The sequence below is a fragment of the Bacillus rossius genome (genome assembly GCF_032445375.1).
Source record: "Bacillus rossius redtenbacheri isolate Brsri chromosome 4 unlocalized genomic scaffold, Brsri_v3 Brsri_v3_scf4_2, whole genome shotgun sequence".
Lineage (NCBI taxonomy): Eukaryota > Metazoa > Arthropoda > Insecta > Phasmatodea > Bacillidae > Bacillus > Bacillus rossius.
Genome location: NW_026962011.1, coordinates 33,119,693 through 33,139,238, shown reverse-complemented (window position 1 = coordinate 33,139,238; position 19,546 = coordinate 33,119,693). Strand labels below are relative to the sequence as shown.

Genomic DNA, 19,546 nt, shown 5'->3' with positions numbered 1-19,546 from the left:
CATCTGCGATCGGGTTCTGCGCACATGGGCTGTGGTGTTGTTCCATGTGAATTCTAAACTGATACTAAAGTACTTGATACTTGAATAGTGTACTCGTTTGCAGTACTTGATACAGGTGTGTATCAGTTACAAAGTAGCATATTGATACTCTGCAACCCACTTCTATCAGTCATAGATCCTTACCCCAGAGAAATCTGGAGAAATAAAGCAGGAATTGGAAATTTGGTTTAGTACTTTCTGCTCTCCTCTCCCCTCCTCCCTCACTCTCTCTCTCTCCTTCCTTCCTCCGGAGCGGCCTTCGGGATTAAGCTCTAGAATCCTTCGCTGGAGTGGCCCTTGGGATTATGCGCTAGCATCCCTCTTCCCCTGGAGCGGCTTCTTGAGGATTACGCTCTAGGACCCTCCTTCTGGAGCGGCCTTTCAAGGATTACGCTCAAGGGCCCTTCCCTACCTTCTCTTCTTTGTTGCCCAGCAAGAGGGAAGGCCGCAGCCTTGCTTTGCCTGGCAGACTGCCTGCCTACAGGAGCTGTTCGACAGTGACGACTGAGGACATCACACCCTAGGAGGGTGTTCACCCCATTTCAAGCCACTCCAGCACTGGATGCTGTTGCCGGGACACGTTAATACATATTTAAATCAATTGCAAATTTAGAACATAATTGTGATAATTAATTTAAAATTGTGTTTTCAAAAAATGTTGCATAATTACAAATGTAACTATTTCTAGTTTTATTTATGTTTTAATAAAGTTTCGTGTTAGAACCCTTTTTATTTATTAGCAAGTAGCATCTTATTTGTAGTATTAATTTGTATGTTCTATGGTAATAATCACAAACCCAATACTGCCGGTGTACCATAAAGTCATTTTTTTTTTTTTTTTTTTTTTTTTTTTCCGACCTCCGTAGCGTAGTCGGATGCACACCGGCTTACGGTGCGAGGGGTTCTGGGTTCGAGTCCCGGGTAAGGCATGGGTGTTAATTTACAGTAAGAAATTTGATTGCTACGATAGGATTAAGATTGGAATGATTTAGTTCTGGTTGTGGGCGAAAGCCGTTAACCATACAAACAACTAAAAAAAAAAAAAAAAAAAAAAAAAAAAAAGTCATTTTTTTTCGTTATTATGACAGAATTGATGAACTAAGTTAAAGTGAAGCGGAAATAATGAAGATGATTACTACCCGAATAAATCGTTTTTGTTGGGGCATTTATGTAGAAGTATTGTTTTATGTCAGTTTCTTATTATGACGTACCTAGTCTTGAATAACTTTTCCTACTTACAGAACTTTACATTGTAGGTCATGCTTAAAATATTTTTGCGGTCGTCTTTAAATTCTATTTACCGATACACTTCGTATGCACATGTAATTAAAGTATCAGGGAAAATGCAGAATGTGTATTTTCGTCACACAGATGGTGCGGATCATTTTGAGGTTACATTTCACTTCAAGGATGAACTGAAAGGAATTAATCGCGCATTCAATTTTTGTAGACAAGTGTCTGAGGGGATTGATGTATTTTTAGCGAGAGTAGGGGCTAATCTTGAACGTGCATTGAATAAAAAGAAGAAGAAAAAGAAAGGCACCATTGAAGAAAGTGAAGCAGTTGAAGTAAAAGTGCAATTACTAGAAAATGGGAAACCCATTTCAAGAGACATTTCTTGTAAAGATGTACTTTTAAACAATAGTAATTTTACACTTGATGTTTTGGGAACTAGTTATTCAATAGTTGTGAATGCACCTTGGGTAGTATCACTTGCTTTGCCAAACAGCATAATGGCAGGTTTTCCTGTATACCCTAGTAAATTTCGAGTTATGTTTGCTGAAACAAGAGGCTGTGGATTTCAGTGGTTTAAGAATGATAAGGGCAAAGATACAAAGAAGGTGAATATCGAAGGAGAAAGTTGGCTGGAGGTGGGTACAGGATATTTTTACACCCCACTGGCTAGAGATATTGGGCACAAATTGAAAGTAATCTGTACTCCGAAGAAGTCTGATGAACAAGGTCCGCCATACGAAGTGGTGTCTAGTGGCAGTGTTGAAGCTGGTCCAGGATTGTGCCCATTTGAAAGTAGGCATTTGTTTACTCAAGAGTATTTAACAGCTGAAAGGTATGTAAAATTTGCTATTGTGTATAGGGGAGGTTTCTGTTTAGTTATTAGATTGGTAATATTCTTACAGCGCTGCTTTTCTGTGAAGTAATAATATAATTCAGAAAAAACTTTTTTCAGACACTAGACACTTTTCTGTATTTACTCTGAAAACCTTGTTTCTAAATTTCTACTGGTTTCTGAGAAATAGCTGTTGTGCATTGACCTGGCTACTGCCATTTTTTCAATTTTCTTTTGAGGGTCTATGTGTGTGTGTTTGTATATGTGTACATGATTTGGAGAACCTGCGTTATATCGTAAGAACGTTTGATTACGTTAAGTTAACTACTTTAAAATACTGCAAAACATTGTGGACGGTTGGTCGGGTTAGTAAAGCTACAAAAAAAAATACTGTAACATATTTTTATAGTTGCTAAGGTATTAGGCTAAGCAACAATTTAATATGTAGCTATCCTAACTATACCAACCATTCAAATGATTTCACAGTATTTTTTATCTAGCTATACGAGTTAATTAATTAGAGTATTTGTTCTTCAGAAAATAAACTTAAACAAAATTCTGAAAATGATATTTTTGAGTAATTCCTCTCATTATAGTTGATAATTCTTTGAAACAGGATTGCAATTTTTCAAGTAGTTTGCTGTTCTAATGGTTGTTTAGATTAGTTCAGCAATGTTTAAAATACTGTAAAAATGTGTTTACCCAACAAACCTTTAAGTATTAGGCTACTCGTAACTTTGACAAATAAAATAGTATTGATTCTAGATGGAATTAAATCTGTTTAGTTTACTTTTCACAATTACCACAAGCAGCTACTTTTAACATTTACCCATGTTCCGTATTATAATATCCCCTTGCATCCTAGGTTTATAGTTAGGAACTAACAACTGTTAGTGATGCAACCTCCTCATCCACGTGTGACTCTAGGTCTTTACTCACATGTGTGGTCTTGATACAAGAACCCATGCTCTGTGTTTATGTTCCCAGCTGTAGTGCATCAGCAATTAAGTGCTGTGCAGTGTTTATTTGTCGTCAGTTTCAGAGTTGTGTCGTACAACATCCTTGCAGACTTGTACGCAGACTCAGAGGTGGCGCATACGCAGTTGTATCCGTACTGTTTGCCGTACGCTCTGGACATTGACTACAGGAAGCAACTCATTCTCAAGGAACTTTTAGGTGAGTTGGAGCGAGCAAGGTAGGTCGGGCTCGGCTCAAGGTCACGGAAGAGCGTCAGTCTCAAGAGAGAGCGCAGGCAGTCGGCTTTGGTAGAACGCATTATCACTGACATATCTCACCGCTGCTTTGCCGAGCATTTTTACTTATTACTAGTAATCACTTTTGAGTTGCGTTTAAATTTTTCTTTCGCACCTTTTTTCAGTTATTTCATGTTCTTGTAGGTTTGATTTCTAATGCAAACCCGAGAACAGGCAAGAACTACAGGGTTTTGGTAGCTATCTTGGCACCAAACACTTTCATGAGATACCACTAAGCTGTTTGCAGATTGTCTTAGGTCATTAATTGTTTGTAATGTCATAAAGTCTTTCATGTCGTTACAGGCAGTGATGTTCTTGAAGGATTGACGCTACCGTAAAAGTATAAATTGCTAAAGGATTATTGTGGTGGTGTTTGAGAAGTGGTAGTTGCATTGTGGAATGATGTTTCCAGGTTACCACTCTGACATCATCTGTCTCCAAGAGGTTGACTCAAGAGTGTTCGACCATGACCTGGTCCCAGTGATGGGTTCTGTGGGGTACGACGGAGTGTTCCACAGGAAAGGGGGAACTGTCAACGAAGGATTGGCTGTGTTGTTCCGCACTTCGAGGTTCAAGTAAGCATACCGCTCTGCTCTCTGTTTGGTAAATATGTAGTTGAGCGGTATTTACGAAAAAAAAGTTAAAAATCCGAAAATACCTTTATTAGATGCTCTTCAACTTCCTCTTTTCTTTAAAAGCGGCGGAGATAAGAAATTCCAAATACTTTAGGAGATATCGCCGTTCTTATTTTGCATACAAGACCTGTGTTTATCATTCTATCGCTGCCATTTTTTTTTTATTTTGCCGTGTGTTTGTGAATGCCTAATTAATGAAAATGGTTGATTAGGTCAGGTCAGTTACATTATAAATACTTTGAATCTAAGCGTACATTAAAAATAATATGAAATTATTTCAATGGTTCTTTAGTTTTAAAGTATTTATAATGTAACTCACCTGACCTAACAAACCAGGACAAAGGATGAACAGTAACAACTCACGTAATTTTTTTTTGTTACTTATGCGCAACAATAAAAAATAAAACTTTAAAATTAGAAACGTTAAAAACTCGCCTAAGTTGGAGGCGGTAATTAAACACCGTTTTAAAACAATATATGAACTAAATAATCACGTATTGGTTCATTTGAATTCTGGCCTATCACGATCAATCACGTGACATCATTATCCAATAAAAAAATAGATACTCGTAAACAAGAAACAATGCGGAATGCCACATGAATGCACTGGTATAATTGTGATGAAATTTAAAAATTCGATATCTCCTAAAGTATTTGGAATTTCTTATCTCCGCCGCTTTTAATGAAAAGAGGAAGTTGAAGAGCATCTACTAAAGGTATTTTCGGATGTTTAACATTTTTTTTCGCAAATACCGCTCAACTACATAATGATGAAATTTAAAAATTCGATATCTCCTAAAGTATTTGGAATTTCTTACCTCCGCCGCTTTTAATGAAAAGAGGAAGTTAAAGAGCATAGAATAAAAGTATTTTCGGATTTTTAACATTTTTTTTCGCAAATACCGCCCAACTACATATTTACCCTCTGTTTTTCAGAGCTAATTACTGTGTTTGTAGAACATTAGGTCCAATTGTTATGTTTAGATAAATAAAACTTATGCTTTTTTTTTCTTGAACCATTAGAATATTAATAGTTTCATGTTTTCATTTCTACTTCAATGGTTTTACCGTTCATGTGATACGTCCTGGGGAGATATGATCTGTGAAAAACTATTGAAGAAATAAGGTTTTAGTTTTGGGCAAACTATGTAATAAAATATATTTTTTTAGCTAGAAAAATTGAGCTGTTTTTATTGGGTGAACCCATGCATGCAAAAATATGTGAAATCCAGTTGACTAAGATGGGGGACCCAAAAAAAAAAAATTTGTCATCAATTACTTATTACCTTTTTTAAAAAATTCCTTCAGTCACCTTCAAAATACTCTTTATTAGATGCAATGCACTTGTAATTTTTTTTTTCCCCACTGTTTGAAGCACCTCTGGAACTCTTCAACTTTGATATCCTCCAGTTCCTTTTGCAAAGCTGATTTTACCACCTCCACATTATCAACACGCTCCCCTTTTAGATTTCTCTGAAACAAGAAAAAGTTGCACGGGGCTAGGTCTGGCGAAAACGGAGGGTGAGGATTGACAGACCACCTCTGAGAGGCCAAATAGCGGTTCAGTCATAAGGCCGTCTATGTGGGGGCGTTGTCATGTTGGAGGAACCGGTCACCTTATCACCAAAGTTGCAGGCATTTCCTCCACACATCCTCTCGCACACTTCTTAAAATTTCCAAATAAAAGTGCTGGTTAACAGCCTGGCCAGGGTGAACAAATTCCCGGTGCACAATTCCATGAACATCAAAAAGGACATTGATCTTCGTCTTAACATCCGACCTCACTTGTCTGTATATTTTGATCTGGGGGAGTTGGGAGTCTTCCACTGGCTTGATGCTTGCTTGGTTTCTGGGTCATCTCCATAACACCAACTCTAATCACCTGTAATGACTTTGATCAAAAAGTTTGATTCACTTTCTATCTCTTAAAGTCCTGGCTAAAATTAAATTGAATGTTTTTTTTTTTATCCTGTTTGAGAAGGCAAGGAACAAATTTAGCGGCAACACATCTCATCAAAATCCGCTGACATGAGCTCCAACTCCTGTTTCTTCTGTAATTTCGTCAATCATGAAACAATGATCCTTGTTCATTTTTTGATGGATTTTTTCAACATTTTCATTGTATCGAGATATTGAAGGATGCCTAGAACAAGCATAGTCTTCAACACCCATCTCATCACGTTTAAAGCACCCAAACCATTCGAAAACTTGTGTGCGTCTCATAGTATCCTCCTTGAAAGCCTGTTGAAGCATTTGGTAAACTTCCGTAGCTGGTTTCAAGCAAGAAACAAAATTTCATACACACACTATTAACCTACAAACTGACACAGTCTGGGCAACTGTTTAGTGAAAGTATCTACTAACCCTAGCAGAAGAACTCTCTACTACAACTATGAATAACAGCATGCACTCTGTCCGGATTTTATTTTTGGGTCCCGCCTCATAGTTCACTTTCCATTGTGCTGTTTACAGACGTAGTAAATTATGTACTATTTTTCTCATATTTATGAATGCTAAAAAAAATTCAGAGTGTCATTTAATCTTTGGTTATATCAGTGTGTAATTAATTATGTTTTGGCCATCATAAAACAATTTCAATATCATTCAGTTTTGGTGGTTTTTATAATTATAATTGTTTAACCTCTTGCGATGAGGTCGCTAGAGACGAACAAACACTAAACTCGTCAGGGATGTCTAGGAGGGAGCCTCCCAGCTTTAGCTTGTAGCGACTTGTGGAAACCATGCAAAAAACCAAACTAATGATGGATAAACCAGGATTTGAACCCAGGTGCTTCTGAATGAGTCCACCATGTTACCATTGCACCATGCCGCCTGCTGGTGGCGTACTCGCTTGACTTAACGCCAGCGCTGCAGCACTGATTTCTAGGTTTTGGTAGTGTACATTTATTTTTGGTTAAGCATTAATCACCTTGATATGTTGTTAAATCCTTGTGTTGTGTAGACGAGTTGTGAGTGACATATTACTACAACACAACATAAAATATTATTAAATGACTATATTTGGAAATATTTTATCGCTTGTGTGTAAATGTTAAGTATTTACTTTCTAGGTTGAGTGATTCCCAGAATGTGCTGCTCTCGGAGGAGGTAAAGACGAACGCGGTGTTCTCGGACATCTGGAAGAGGGTGGAAGGGAACCAGGTGCTGGCGGAGAGGTTCCTGGCGCGGAACACGTGCGTCCAGGTGAGGGGCTCGACCCGGGGGCGGGGCAGCTTGGGGGAGCTCGGGGGAGCTCGGGCAACGCTGGGAACTCGGGGCTGAGTCGGGACGGGGCTGTTGCAGTGCGTGGTCCTGGAGGCGGGAGGCGGGGAGCGGGTGGTGGTCGGCAACACCCACTTCTACTTCCACCCGGACGCTGACCACATCCGCCTGTTGCAGGGCGGGATGGCAGTGCTGTACCTGCAGGATGTGTGCACCAGGCTGTGCTCTCTGGTGAGGAGTCTTGCTGACTGTACCGTTATTACTAGTTTATATCCACAGGCTGAATCTCACTCAAGTGAAAGCCTTTCATCTAGCACGTTAGCGACCATGGATATGCCCCGAATTAGTAATTTTTTCGCATAATTGTGAGACTATATAGTTTTAACAGGAATACTTGTAAAAAAATAATATACAGTTTAATGCATTACCTCGGAGGTAAAGAACACAATGGCCATTTTTTTTTTAATGAAATATAGTTGGCACTACATCCATGTGTATGTTGTTCGCACAACGTATTGGTACAGAGCGTTTGTACCACTATGTCCGAAATGCAGTTTTATAAGCAAAGGTCTGCAACACCATTCAGTTGTTCTCCCAATTTTTTTAATGAACTTTAGGCTTTTATTTTAAAATATTTTTGTCTAATTAAGATGTTCAAGAATACGTAATGTGTTTAAGTTTCATAAAGCATTTCCTATTACCAGCGAAGAAAACTGAAAATCAGTTAAATAAAGGAAACCTTTTTGTACTGAAAAGTTGCAGTTTGTGTCTTGGTGGGATTTTATTGTTGAGGCTCAACATCACTTGCCATGTTGTAATTTTTTTTTTTGTATTATTTAAATTCCAAATTTTTATGAGGAAATTTTTCAAAAATGAGACCATAGAATAAATACCCAGCTGAAGGAAATGGCTTCTAATGCATACAAATGATGTAGTCTGGCAAAAAAATATCTGTTATAAATATTTGTTACTTGTTAGTCATTTCAAAAGTAGCTCATTACATGCAGCGTATATTTGGTTACAAAATTTGTTGCTAAACATAAAATCTAAAATGGAACACTTTTGTAGTGGAACATCCATAAAAATAGCCGCAAATAAACAAAAATGGCACGAATATGATGTAGCTGGGAGTATACAGAGCCTGAAAATCATGAAAGAGTATAGAAACTAAGGAGCTGGTTATGAAAGTCTCCAAATACAGTTTTGGTGCTGGAAGTCATAAAAGTTTAATTTCTAGCAGCCTTTATCCAACTTGCACTTTGGTTTTTAACTTCTCACTTCAGTTTATAGTTGCACATTAAGTATAAATAGTTGGATGTTGTTCACGTAAACCATGCCGAAAAGATCTTTGTATATGTTTAACCTGAAAATTCTCATGTTCCTACAAATAAAGCTCTTTGTTGTATTGTGTTTCATTAATTATTATATGCCAATAATTTTAAGTTCCTGTTATAGTCCTGTAATTGTTTCATCAGGTATTGTAGACACCCTGAATAGTGGTGGGCTAAATTAAGACTTTTGAGTGGATGTCTTGAATCATACTGCGTGCAGAAGTATTTGAACAGTAATGGTGTGTTTGTTAACGGAGCGAATGGACTCTTTCACAGCCTGAGGGGAAACGCGTCTCTCTGGTGTTCTGTGGGGACTTCAATAGCACGCCAGACTGCGGTGTGTACCGGCTGATGACGACCCAGTTTGTGCCCGAGGACTATCTCGACTGGAAGAGCAGTGAGTGGATGGCCCGTGATGAGGCTTAGTGCTAGGACTCACCATAGTGGCCCAACGTTGAATTGCTTATTTGCCGGTAGAACTTGTCAAAAAGTGTTGTGGCAGACACAACCAACACTATTTAGAGGTTATAAAATCTGATATCCTTTAGTGTGACGAGTTTCAATGCGATAGTTGGAGACCCAAAAATTTGGTCGGTAGGTAAAATATAAACATGCATACCTTGGCATTGGTTTGATGATTGGATCACAATTGTTTGGAAACTCCAGTCAGCTACCAGCTAGCAGTACAGTGACCGTTTCATATTGGCCCACTCTAAATAAGGGGAGGTGCAACAGTAATAAATCAGCCAATAGGAAAGCATATGCGAGTATTCATAGGACTATGAGTTTTAGCTTGATACCAAACAAATTCGTGAAATTTCTATGTCTATACAGATAGTATTTAATATTTCACTACTGATGTACAAATATGACTCCTCACATATTTTTTACCAAAAACATGTGTTTGTTGAAGTACAATTTGCTAGCAAATGCACATAACATTGTCTACATCAGCAGATTTAAACAAGTCTGGAGAGGCCTGGCTTTTAAAGTTTTCTCCAATTGCCGACGGTAATTGGTATTAATTGGGCGTATTTGTAAAGACTTGACAAAAAAAGATTGTTTATAAATTCAAGCTCGAGTTTTGGGATCTCCAAAGACGTTTCCTGGTTTTTTCCCCTCCCCTTATCTCTACAATTAGGAGGTGCTGTTGCATTTATCCTGTCTTGGCTTAGTCACAAACTCACCCGTCCTGACTTAAGTGGCATGTACCTGTGAGTAGGGCACACTTAAGTAGGACGCGCATGCACTAGTTCGGCTCGGCTTGGAATTGGCCATCTCGTAACTGAACATGCCAACGTCCGTGCACTTGATTGAAATTTCTCGGTCCAGGCCATTACTTCAGTCACACGTAGCTGCCGAGTGAACAGGTCGCATACGTGAAGTTGTGGTACATCTTAATAAAATGAGAAGTTCTTACGACAAAGAAGACATTATGATTGCGGTTTCATGTGATGAGTTAACTGAACGTTAGCCAAGATTCTGGGTGTAGTGTAAATTATAAAGAAACAAGCACTGTAAATAACAAGAATTTAAAAAAATTTCAGTGCCGCTGTGTTTATTATTTTGAGGTTTCTTTGGATATTGAATGTAAATTTAAAACCAAAGAAATTAGAAATTAAATTCTATAGCGCAGGCTCCTTAGTCATTTTCTAGCAGAATGTTATCTTGCTGTGGCATAACTTGAAATCAAAAAATCATTTTCACAAACTTTATAGCAGAAATAAAAATATGCTCTATTATACCCATTATTATTATTACCGGAAACAAGTGAAATTCCTTAATCGAAGGTGATAGAAGTCTCGGGTCTCATATGATTAATAAAAATATCAAAAAATAATTCTAAAAACTTATTTGCGCTATGTAAAAATTATGGAAGTGGTGTTTATGAAGATGTATTTTGTTAAAAATTAATGATGATATTTCAAATGATCCTGTTTTATTTATTATCCATTGTTGTTGCTCAGTATTTTTCCAGTGTTTGTGTGGAATCCAATTACTACACCTATGTACCCTCTGCCAATATAAACGTTGACACAATATCAATACTTTCCAGTTCTGAAAGCCTTGTCCTCTGGGGTATCAAAACCCTTCAATCTTCAAAATCAACTGGTCTAAAAAGTTGCTCTAACATTCTTATCCCTCTTTTGAAACATGAAATGAGAAGAGTAGATGTTGCTGATAGCAAAGTCTGTGACGAGCCGAGCCATTCTGATCAAGTGTGCAGCCTTCAACTTAAAACCAAGAGTTCATATCATTACCAACTAGTCAAAGCCGAGCCAATCAGCATCCAGCTTTACAGCTAGTGCTTGTCTCAGGGCAGGTGATAAGGAGACACCCTTAATTGTGTGACAGTGTTCGTGAGGTTAGATGAATACCTGAAATATTAAATAAAGGTAGTAAAGAGCTTTGGCTGGAAGAAAGACTTGACATTTTGTTGAAAGTATCTAGATCAACTGAAATGTATATCAGTAGTTTTGAGTATAGTGATAGAAAATACTAAAATAAATCAGACTGACTGGAAAATTATTGCACGTTGAACATGATTATGATGTTCATTGGGCCATGGTCTGCCAGGGTCTGTCTCGCTTGTGTTCAGAGCCGGAGGAGGAGGTGGAGGGGTTGTCTCTGTCGCATTCGCTGAACATGCAGAGTGCGTGCGGCACACCCGACTTCACCAACTTCACCGCCGGCTTCCAGGGTTGCCTGGACTACATATTCTACCAGAGCGACCAGCTGGAAGTGACGCAGGTTTGTCGATTCTTCCGTGACCCGCTTCTCGTTCCTCGCAAGCCTTCATCTGGTGCGCACTCACTGTGCTCCATTTATTAAAGACTCTGCATATCCCTGCAGCACCACAAATTAGGCCAGACTTACCCTGGTGAGATGGATGGCTAATTAGTTGCAAGCAAGAATGTGTTGGTGCCAACTTGGAACCTCTCTATTTGCTCAGAAGGTATTTGTTATACTTAAGTTATGTGCAGCAGTACCGATATTATTGAAATTATTAGAAAGGTGTTTAATCTGGACTTACAGGACCACGGCATGCTGGATCAACGATGTTGCTGGATTATCAAATGTCAATATAAGTTTTACCAACAAAATATATAATATACAGTACAATGGTACAACAAAACAATTTATTATAAGCTTTATAGTAAGAAATACACTCGCCCCTCAAAGTAACGCTGTTAAATTAGCACTGTTTTGAAGTAGCAATATAAATGAATTATGAAATTTTTTTTTGAAAGCGTGGTCATGGATTAAAAGTAGCGCTCTTTTTCGTCCATAAAATTATTTTTATTTCCATGCACACACAATGGAATCACTTACTTAGAATCTATGATAGTGCTGCTTCAAATCATGCTGTAATTTATTGGCTTCGTTACTTCAAAACTGTGCAAATCAAACAGTGTTACTTTGAGGGGAGGGTGTACATGAATTTTAAATACAATACAATGAATTAATAATGTGATGAAAAAACAAACAATATTTTGCTCTTTTCTTAATAACAATTTGCTTCCTTTATTGCATAATTATCTCTGACGATGACATTTATATATAATGCCATCCCGTATGTCAGCAACATCTCTGGAGAGAACAGCCAGATGCTTTCTGGGCTAGTTTATCTCGCACTTACTAGGAAACACAATTGGAAAATCTAGGCAGACACACATTCAGTAAACAACATCGTCTGGAATTGCATTAACAGTTTAAATAATCTAAAAATAGAAAACATTTGGTTAGTGATTTTTAATATTGTATTATAATTGAAATACATCTCCAAATAATAATGTTATTAATAGAGACATGCAGTTTTGGGGTTTATTTTATAGCAAAATTCGTTATTTACCCTTAAAAGTGGTGTTATCATACATCAAAAGCAGTGTTATTTTTTAAATAGTTTTAGCACTATAAATTAAAAAAAATTAAGCTAAGCATACCTTGAAATTTTGGACACATTCTTGCATTGTACAGTTGCACTAGCAGCAGTTATTTACAATCGAATTTACACATCACTTTTTACATACAGTAATTGAAAATATTTTAGTACCTAAACCAGCAAGAATAAATATGAAGTCTCTAAAATAGTGACATAAACACATGGGACAAAATCCTCAAACTTTAGCTCTCGAAAGCAAAAGTAGCCATGATACACAAATTAGCCTCACTTAAATTTGTCCTACGGTCTGTTAAGACTGTGTTATATGAGGACAAAAATCGTTCACAGTCAACGTTTGCAGAAGGCATCCAGATGGCTTCAAGGCAGCTGGAAGCAAACAATGGCTGTGACAGCTTTACTACATTCAATGACTTCACTACGTCCACTGAATTGTCTGTTTCCATTTGTTTTGTAACAATGTCCTGAAGCTGACCAAAACCAGCTGTTAATTCTTCATTGCTTATGAAGTAGAGACTATGGACAGTTTTCAGTTTCTGCACCATTTCTGGGTTTAATTTAGCAAGCAACAAACTTTCCTCACTAAAAATTTGAATTGCTTCAAATCTCTTTCTACTTGGGTCAGTTGTCATGAGAGAGTTCAGTTTGGAAAGGGCTTGTGTTGCTGTTCTTGTGATGGACACTTTAGCTTCAGCAGCTTTAGCGGGGGGCATGTTAGACAAAGCTCTACTGGTTGCCTCAAAATAAATGCCACGAGTGATGTTTTCAATTTTTTTTTTTTTATATCTTGCAAGTCCCCATATAGTGAATGGGCATTTGGATACAAAGAACCTTCAAGTTTCTGTATTAGCTCTACAAGGCTCTTGGCATGCTCTTTCACAAAGACAGCTTGATAAAGAATGAGAGAAATGTTATTTTCTGTGAGTGAATACAGAAACTCAACCCCTGAATTTTGTGTTGCCTTTAGTTCATCTGTTTTGCAGAAATCAACAATGTCATGTATGTAGTCTGCTACATAAAAAACGCTGTTGAACCAGGAATTCCATCTAGTAACAACAGGAAGTGGGAACAATGGATGTTTCTCTCCATGCTTTTCTTCAAGAAAGCTAGCATACAGGTGCCTTCTTTTCCTGGTGTTGTTGAACACATTTTTTATTTTGCTCATAGCATTGTTCAACTCAGGCAACTCTTTCACCCAGACATTGCCAACAAGGTTTAACTCATGTGCCCAGCACTGGACATGCGTTAACTGGTCTCCAAGGATTACTTCGAGAGTACTAACAGCCTTGGTCATATAACGAGCAGCATCGGTTACTACTGAGAGCACATCACCATATTGTACATTGTACATTTTGAGTGAATCTAAAATTGCCCTCACACAGTTTGTGGCATTAGCAGCTTCAAGAAAGTGAACTCCTGCAATAAATATTTCTGGTTTATCCTGTTGAAGATTCAGAATTTTAAATAAAACAACAAATACACACAGAACAAATACGGGCTACATTACACAGTAAAAATAAATAAAAAAGGGGCGCAAATTGATGAAAATTTACCGTCAATAGCGCACCTTGCGCGGAGAAAGGTCATTGTACTCGATCATCTGTTGTTACAGCGCGGCGTCTGTTCTCTGAGCTGCGCATGCGCAGTATAACTCATTCAATGCTCCGCCCAGACTCGTGACCTTCCATCAGCAGCCAGCCAATAGAAGCGAGCTTAGCGGAAAAAAATATAAGCTCCACCTCCCGTGTACCAGTTTTGACCAGTTCTAATACCAGTTTATTGGTATACGCACCCGCTTACTCGCTGCCGTGACATGTTCAAGTTTATGTTCATCTTGATACCAATAATTAATTATTTACGATCCCCACAAATAAATGGTTAGTTTAAAAAATATGCGTCAACCGTATAATACTTCCGAAATTATAAAATACGTATAAAACGGTTACCAAGATTCCACTCATTTTATCTTGTGAAGTTCATGTCTCATACCAGTATTTCGGCTAAGTTGTGACATAAATACAGTATCAGCACTTACAATGTTACGATCAGCCACGTAATATTTCCAACATTTCCGTTACGTTTCTACATTCGTGAGTTTACGTTTTTCCCTAGTACATTTTAGATTGTATCCTGCTGTAATTACTCAGACTTTTACACGCCTAGGCTTAAATTGTTACATGTTTAGAAATAAAAGCAACTTTTCATGTTATAAAATATGTATATTTTGGGATTTTAAATGTGTGCTGTATATTGTTCATCAACTTGCTATACACTGTGTGGGTAGTTATCTTTGGTTTTTTGTTGTTTCACGTTTGTTACTGTATTTACAAATTGAATTGCGGTGTTCGAATGAAGAAAATTTTCTGACTGTTCGCCAAAAATTCAAGGATTTCGCGTTATTATCCAAAATGTGAGAAATTCGCGTTATTCTTAAAAATGTACTCAAATTCGCGTAAAAATTTGTTTTATCGCAATCGCGAAATATGCATGTCTCTAGTTATTAATATTTGTCAAATATTAATAACATTATTTTGTAACTCAGAATTTTGTTGTAACTTCTTAGGACTTTTATGTCCAAACACTATTGTGTAAACAATGCGTGCATTCTGTGAATTTGTTGAATTTAATTTTAGGTTGTTTAATCTCTAAGTGTAACTCAACATTTATTTAAATGTACTTCAACTGTATTTAGACCTATATGAGTACTGTAAATTGATATTAACGAGAGTATTGTCTTGAGTTAAATGTTTGTCAATAAGCACACTTACCTGATTGTAAAATGAATTATTTTGATTACCATACACACTTGTAGAAAAAAAAATATTTTATGAGCAGTATTTTCATTAGTGTTCAGTTTTCCTGGATATAGTTAAAGGCAATACTTATGGTTTTTAGAAATGTATGTAAAATTTAAAATTATGGGTGCAATTTTGGCAATGAAAAAATATATATTTAAAAAAAATACTTATAAATATTAAAGAAAGAATTTGTTGTACATTACATTCAGTAACACTAAGTAAATTAAGCTAAGTAAAAAAAATTTGGTCGTGAATTGTACTTGTTATGCAAGATGTATGATACATGCTAAATATAAGATTTCCCGAACATTTACTGACAGGGTTTTAAAAAGTTAGCAGGTTTTGCGAACCTGATGGTGAACTATTGAGCTGCCAGTTATCTGGACAGCGTTATTGCAGCAAGTGACTGCCGGGGTCTTTCTCAGTGTAACCGAGTCCACGTCGCTCTGCAGGTGGTGCCGCTGCCCTCTCTGGAGGAGGTGACTCAGCACACTGCGCTGCCGAGCGTCGTGAGCCCCTCGGACCACCTCGCCCTGGTGGCCGACCTCAGGTGGAGGCCAGTGTAACCGAGTCCACGTCCCTCTGCAGGTGGTGCCGCTGCCCTCTCTGGAGGAGGTGACTCAGCACACTGCGCTGCCGAGCGTCGTGAGCCCCTCGGACCACCTCGCCCTTGTGGCCGACCTCAGGTGGAGGCCAGTGTAACCGAGTCCACGTCGCTCTGCAGGTGGTGCCGCTGCCCTCTCTGGAGGAGGTGACTCAGCACACGGCGCTGCCGAGCGTCGTGAGCCCCTCGGACCACCTCGCCCTGGTGGCCGACCTCAGGTGGAGGCCAGTGTAACCGAGTCCACGTCCCTCTGCAGGTGGTGCCGCTGCCCTCTCTGGAGGAGGTGACTCAGCACACGGCGCTGCCGAGCGTCGTGAGCCCCTCGGACCACCTCGCCCTGGTGGCCGACCTCAGGTGGAGGCCAGTGTAACCGAGTCCACGTCGCTCTGCAGGTGGTGCCGCTGCCCTCTCTGGAGGAGGTGACTCAGCACACGGCGCTGCCGAGCGTCGTGAGCCCCTCGGACCACCTCGCCCTGGTGGCCGACCTCAGGTGGAGGCCAGTGTAACCGAGTCCACGTCCCTCTGCAGGTGGTGCCGCTGCCCTCTCTGGAGGAGGTGACTCAGCACACTGCGCTGCCGAGCGTCGTGAGCCCCTCGGACCACCTCGCCCTGGTGGCCGACCTCAGGTGGAGGCCAGTGTAACCGAGTCCACGTCCCTCTGCAGGTGGTGCCGCTGCCCTCTCTGGAGGAGGTGACTCAGCACACTGCGCTGCCGAGCGTCGTGAGCCCCTCGGACCACCTCGCCCTTGTGGCCGACCTCAGGTGGAGGCCAGTGTAACCGAGTCCACGTCGCTCTGCAGGTGGTGCCGCTGCCCTCTCTGGAGGAGGTGACTCAGCACACGGCGCTGCCGAGCGTCGTGAGCCCCTCGGACCACCTCGCCCTGGTGGCCGACCTCAGGTGGAGGCCAGTGTAACCGAGTCCACGTCCCTCTGCAGGTGGTGCCGCTGCCCTCTCTGGAGGAGGTGACTCAGCACACTGCGCTGCCGAGCGTCGTGAGCCCCTCGGACCACCTCGCCCTGGTGGCCGACCTCAGGTGGAGGCCAGTGTAACCGAGTCCACGTCCCTCTGCAGGTGGTGCCGCTGCCCTCTCTGGAGGAGGTGACTCAGCACACTGCGCTGCCGAGCGTCGTGAGCCCCTCGGACCACCTCGCCCTTGTAGCCGACCTCAGGTGGAGGCCAGTGTAACCGAGTCCACGTCGCTCTGCAGGTGGTGCCGCTGCCCTCTCTGGAGGAGGTGACTCAGCACACTGCGCTGCCGAGCGTCGTGAGCCCCTCGGACCACCTCGCCCTGGTGGCCGACCTCAGGTGGAGGCCAGTGTAACCGAGTCCACGTCGCTCTGCAGGTGGTGCCGCTGCCCTCTCTGGAGGAGGTGACTCAGCACACTGCGCTGCCGAGCGTCGTGAGCCCCTCGGACCACCTCGCCCTGGTGGCCAACCTCAGGTGGAGGCCAGTGTAACCGAGTCCACGTCGCTCTGCAGGTGGTGCCGCTGCCCTCTCTGGAGGAGGTGACTCAGCACACGGCGCTGCCGAGCGTCGTGAGCCCCTCGGACCACCTCGCCCTGGTGGCCGACCTCAGGTGGAGGCCAGTGTAACCGAGTCCACGTCGCTCTGCAGGTGGTGCCGCTGCCCTCTCTGGAGGAGGTGACTCAGCACACTGCGCTGCCGAGCGTCGTGAGCCCCTCGGACCACCTCGCCCTGGTGGCCAACCTCAGGTGGAGGCCAGTGTAACCGAGTCCACGTCGCTCTGCAGGTGGTGCCGCTGCCCTCTCTGGAGGAGGTGACTCAGCACACGGCGCTGCCGAGCGTCGTGAGCCCCTCGGACCACCTCGCCCTGGTGGCCGACCTCAGGTGGAGGCCCGCGCTCGGCTTCGCTTAGAGCCTCCCTTGCACAGCAATCAATAAACTGCTGTGAAATTGCTGGCCTCATTTTTTTTATTTCCCCATAATTAGAAACCAAGAAGACAAAATTTTCAAATTGAATCAATAGAGGGAAACACGGGTACGCTCAAGGTGGTATGTTAAAGGCTGTCAGCATGTTCAGAACCATTGCCGTGCTGGATGAGATATATTGCTGGATTATTGAATGTCAATATAATTTTATAATGGGGATGCAAAAAAAAAAAGTACAATGATGCATTAAAAGTAAATTTAGAATGTGCTGCACTATGGCAATATAACACAATGAACTTAAACAACATGGGCAGTGAATGTAGGAATGTAACCTGCCATTATAATTATTTATAATGAAATATTGAATGACATTCCATGTTGAAAAGCAATCCAGGAAGAGATTGTGTTTTAAAGTTTATTATTAAATAACTTTTTTTTTAATACTCTCAATTGTAGTTTAAAAATGTACTTAAACCTTAAATTCCCATTTTAAGGACTATACGAAATATTTTTTCATCAGAGTAAAAGCATTGCTACAAAATTAGATAATTTTAGATAAATTTTAAATCATAATTAACTCTAAAATTAAATTTAAAACGGTTATTTTGGTCGCTATTAGTCAAGAACCTTTGACAGCAAAAGTGTTTATTGAAGAATGCAATGTAAGTGTACGATAAACAAATTGGTGAGATAAAACCAATATTTTACTAAAAACAGATGGGGAATCATCCTTAAAACAAGACATGAAAAATTATTGTTATATGGGTCTTGTGTAAATTTGCTGGTTATGATTTTAAGCTTCCCACCAAAAGACTGCATCTTTTGTTGTATCTATAAAAAAAAAATTTTAAATTAAAATATTTTTTGCTACTCCCAAAATAATGGAATTTTTTTTTAAATCTTGTGTAATCTTTGTACACATATATTTGTTATATTGTTTGAAGTTTACCAATGGGAATTACAGGTTTTTTAAAGTATAGCCCAATTAACTAACTAGAGTTTATTTAATAATAATATTTACACTATTAAATTACAATCTGGATGGCTGTCCACAATACTGATCTCAGTTTAAAAGCTCCCCATGGGAGCTGACTCCACAGTGGCTCTCTCCACCGCCCAAAACAATGCTTCACACTGATTGGCGTAGCTGTGTTCATAAAGTTGGGGGGGTCCGGCGGTCCTCCGCCGGAAAATTTTGATTTTAAAAGTTCAAAATAGCGCTTCTTAAGTAGTTTTTGTATCTAACCATTGGCTACATCTATGTCAAAATTATTATTGTTTCCTTAAGACAAAATTTGATGAGTGAAGAAATTACAAATAAAGTTGGGCAGAATAATATTATAAAATAAAAATATCACGGTCTAGAAAGTTGGAGGGGGGGGGGGACAGTCCCCTCCACCCAAAAAGTTCAGGGGGACACGTCCCCCCTGTCCCCCCCCCCCCGGTTCCTACGCCCCTGTTCACACTACATACTAGCTTATCCACCATCCCCCAACTTAATACTCTCAAGCGTGTGTCCCACTTTACAGCGGGGCTCTGGAAACCTTCAGCAGAGAGCCGATAACCATACCCAGGAGAGGGGGAGGGTGTTTCCTTGCAGTTGTAAGCTTGGAGGGATGGCACCCAGACTGGCCCTCATCTCTAGCAGCCATGTAATGCCTATCATCAAGCAAAATCAAAGTGACTGGGTAAATAGAGAAAAATGAAACTGTGCTGGCAGTCAAACAAAATAGGAGCAAAAGTACATTATAGCAGTTTGGATTCTTTAAATAATCAACTGCCCACTAGTTTCAAAAGAACACC

General features: G+C 40.3%; 1 protein-coding gene across 4 annotated transcripts; it reads left to right on the top strand.

The window, feature by feature from the left end:
* Window positions 1-889: 889 nt before the first annotated feature.
* LOC134542153 (2',5'-phosphodiesterase 12) lies at window positions 890-17,771 on the top strand. 4 transcript variants are annotated; one of them, XM_063386170.1, is made up of 8 exons: window positions 890-2,107; window positions 3,150-3,283; window positions 3,773-3,935; window positions 7,067-7,199; window positions 7,299-7,448; window positions 8,825-8,945; window positions 11,148-11,299; window positions 17,468-17,771. In XM_063386170.1, exons 1-8 carry the CDS (start codon window positions 1,299-1,301, stop codon window positions 17,579-17,581), a joined length of 1,776 nt encoding a protein of 591 aa, XP_063242240.1. In that variant the 5' UTR covers window positions 890-1,298; the 3' UTR covers window positions 17,582-17,771. The 4 variants fall into 4 exon arrangements, with proteins under 4 accessions (XP_063242240.1, XP_063242238.1, XP_063242239.1 ...); XM_063386168.1 differs by having other exon boundaries at window positions 3,144-3,283; XM_063386169.1 differs by having other exon boundaries at window positions 3,144-3,283; window positions 15,972-17,558.
* Window positions 17,772-19,546: the final 1,775 nt, after the last annotated feature.

What these genes read in the sequence shown, in the direction of transcription:
- LOC134542153 (XM_063386168.1), top strand. Translation starts at nt 1,299, where the DNA reads ATGCTTAAAATATTTTTGCGGTCGTCTTTAAATTCTATTTACCGATAC. An exon ending in GAGTATTTAACAGCTGAAAG is followed by an intron (nt 2,108 to 3,143) that starts GTATGTAAAATT and finishes ATTTGTCGTCAG; the next exon opens with TTTCAGAGTTGTGTCGTACA. An exon ending in CATTCTCAAGGAACTTTTAG is followed by an intron (nt 3,284 to 3,772) that starts GTGAGTTGGAGC and finishes TGATGTTTCCAG; the next exon opens with GTTACCACTCTGACATCATC.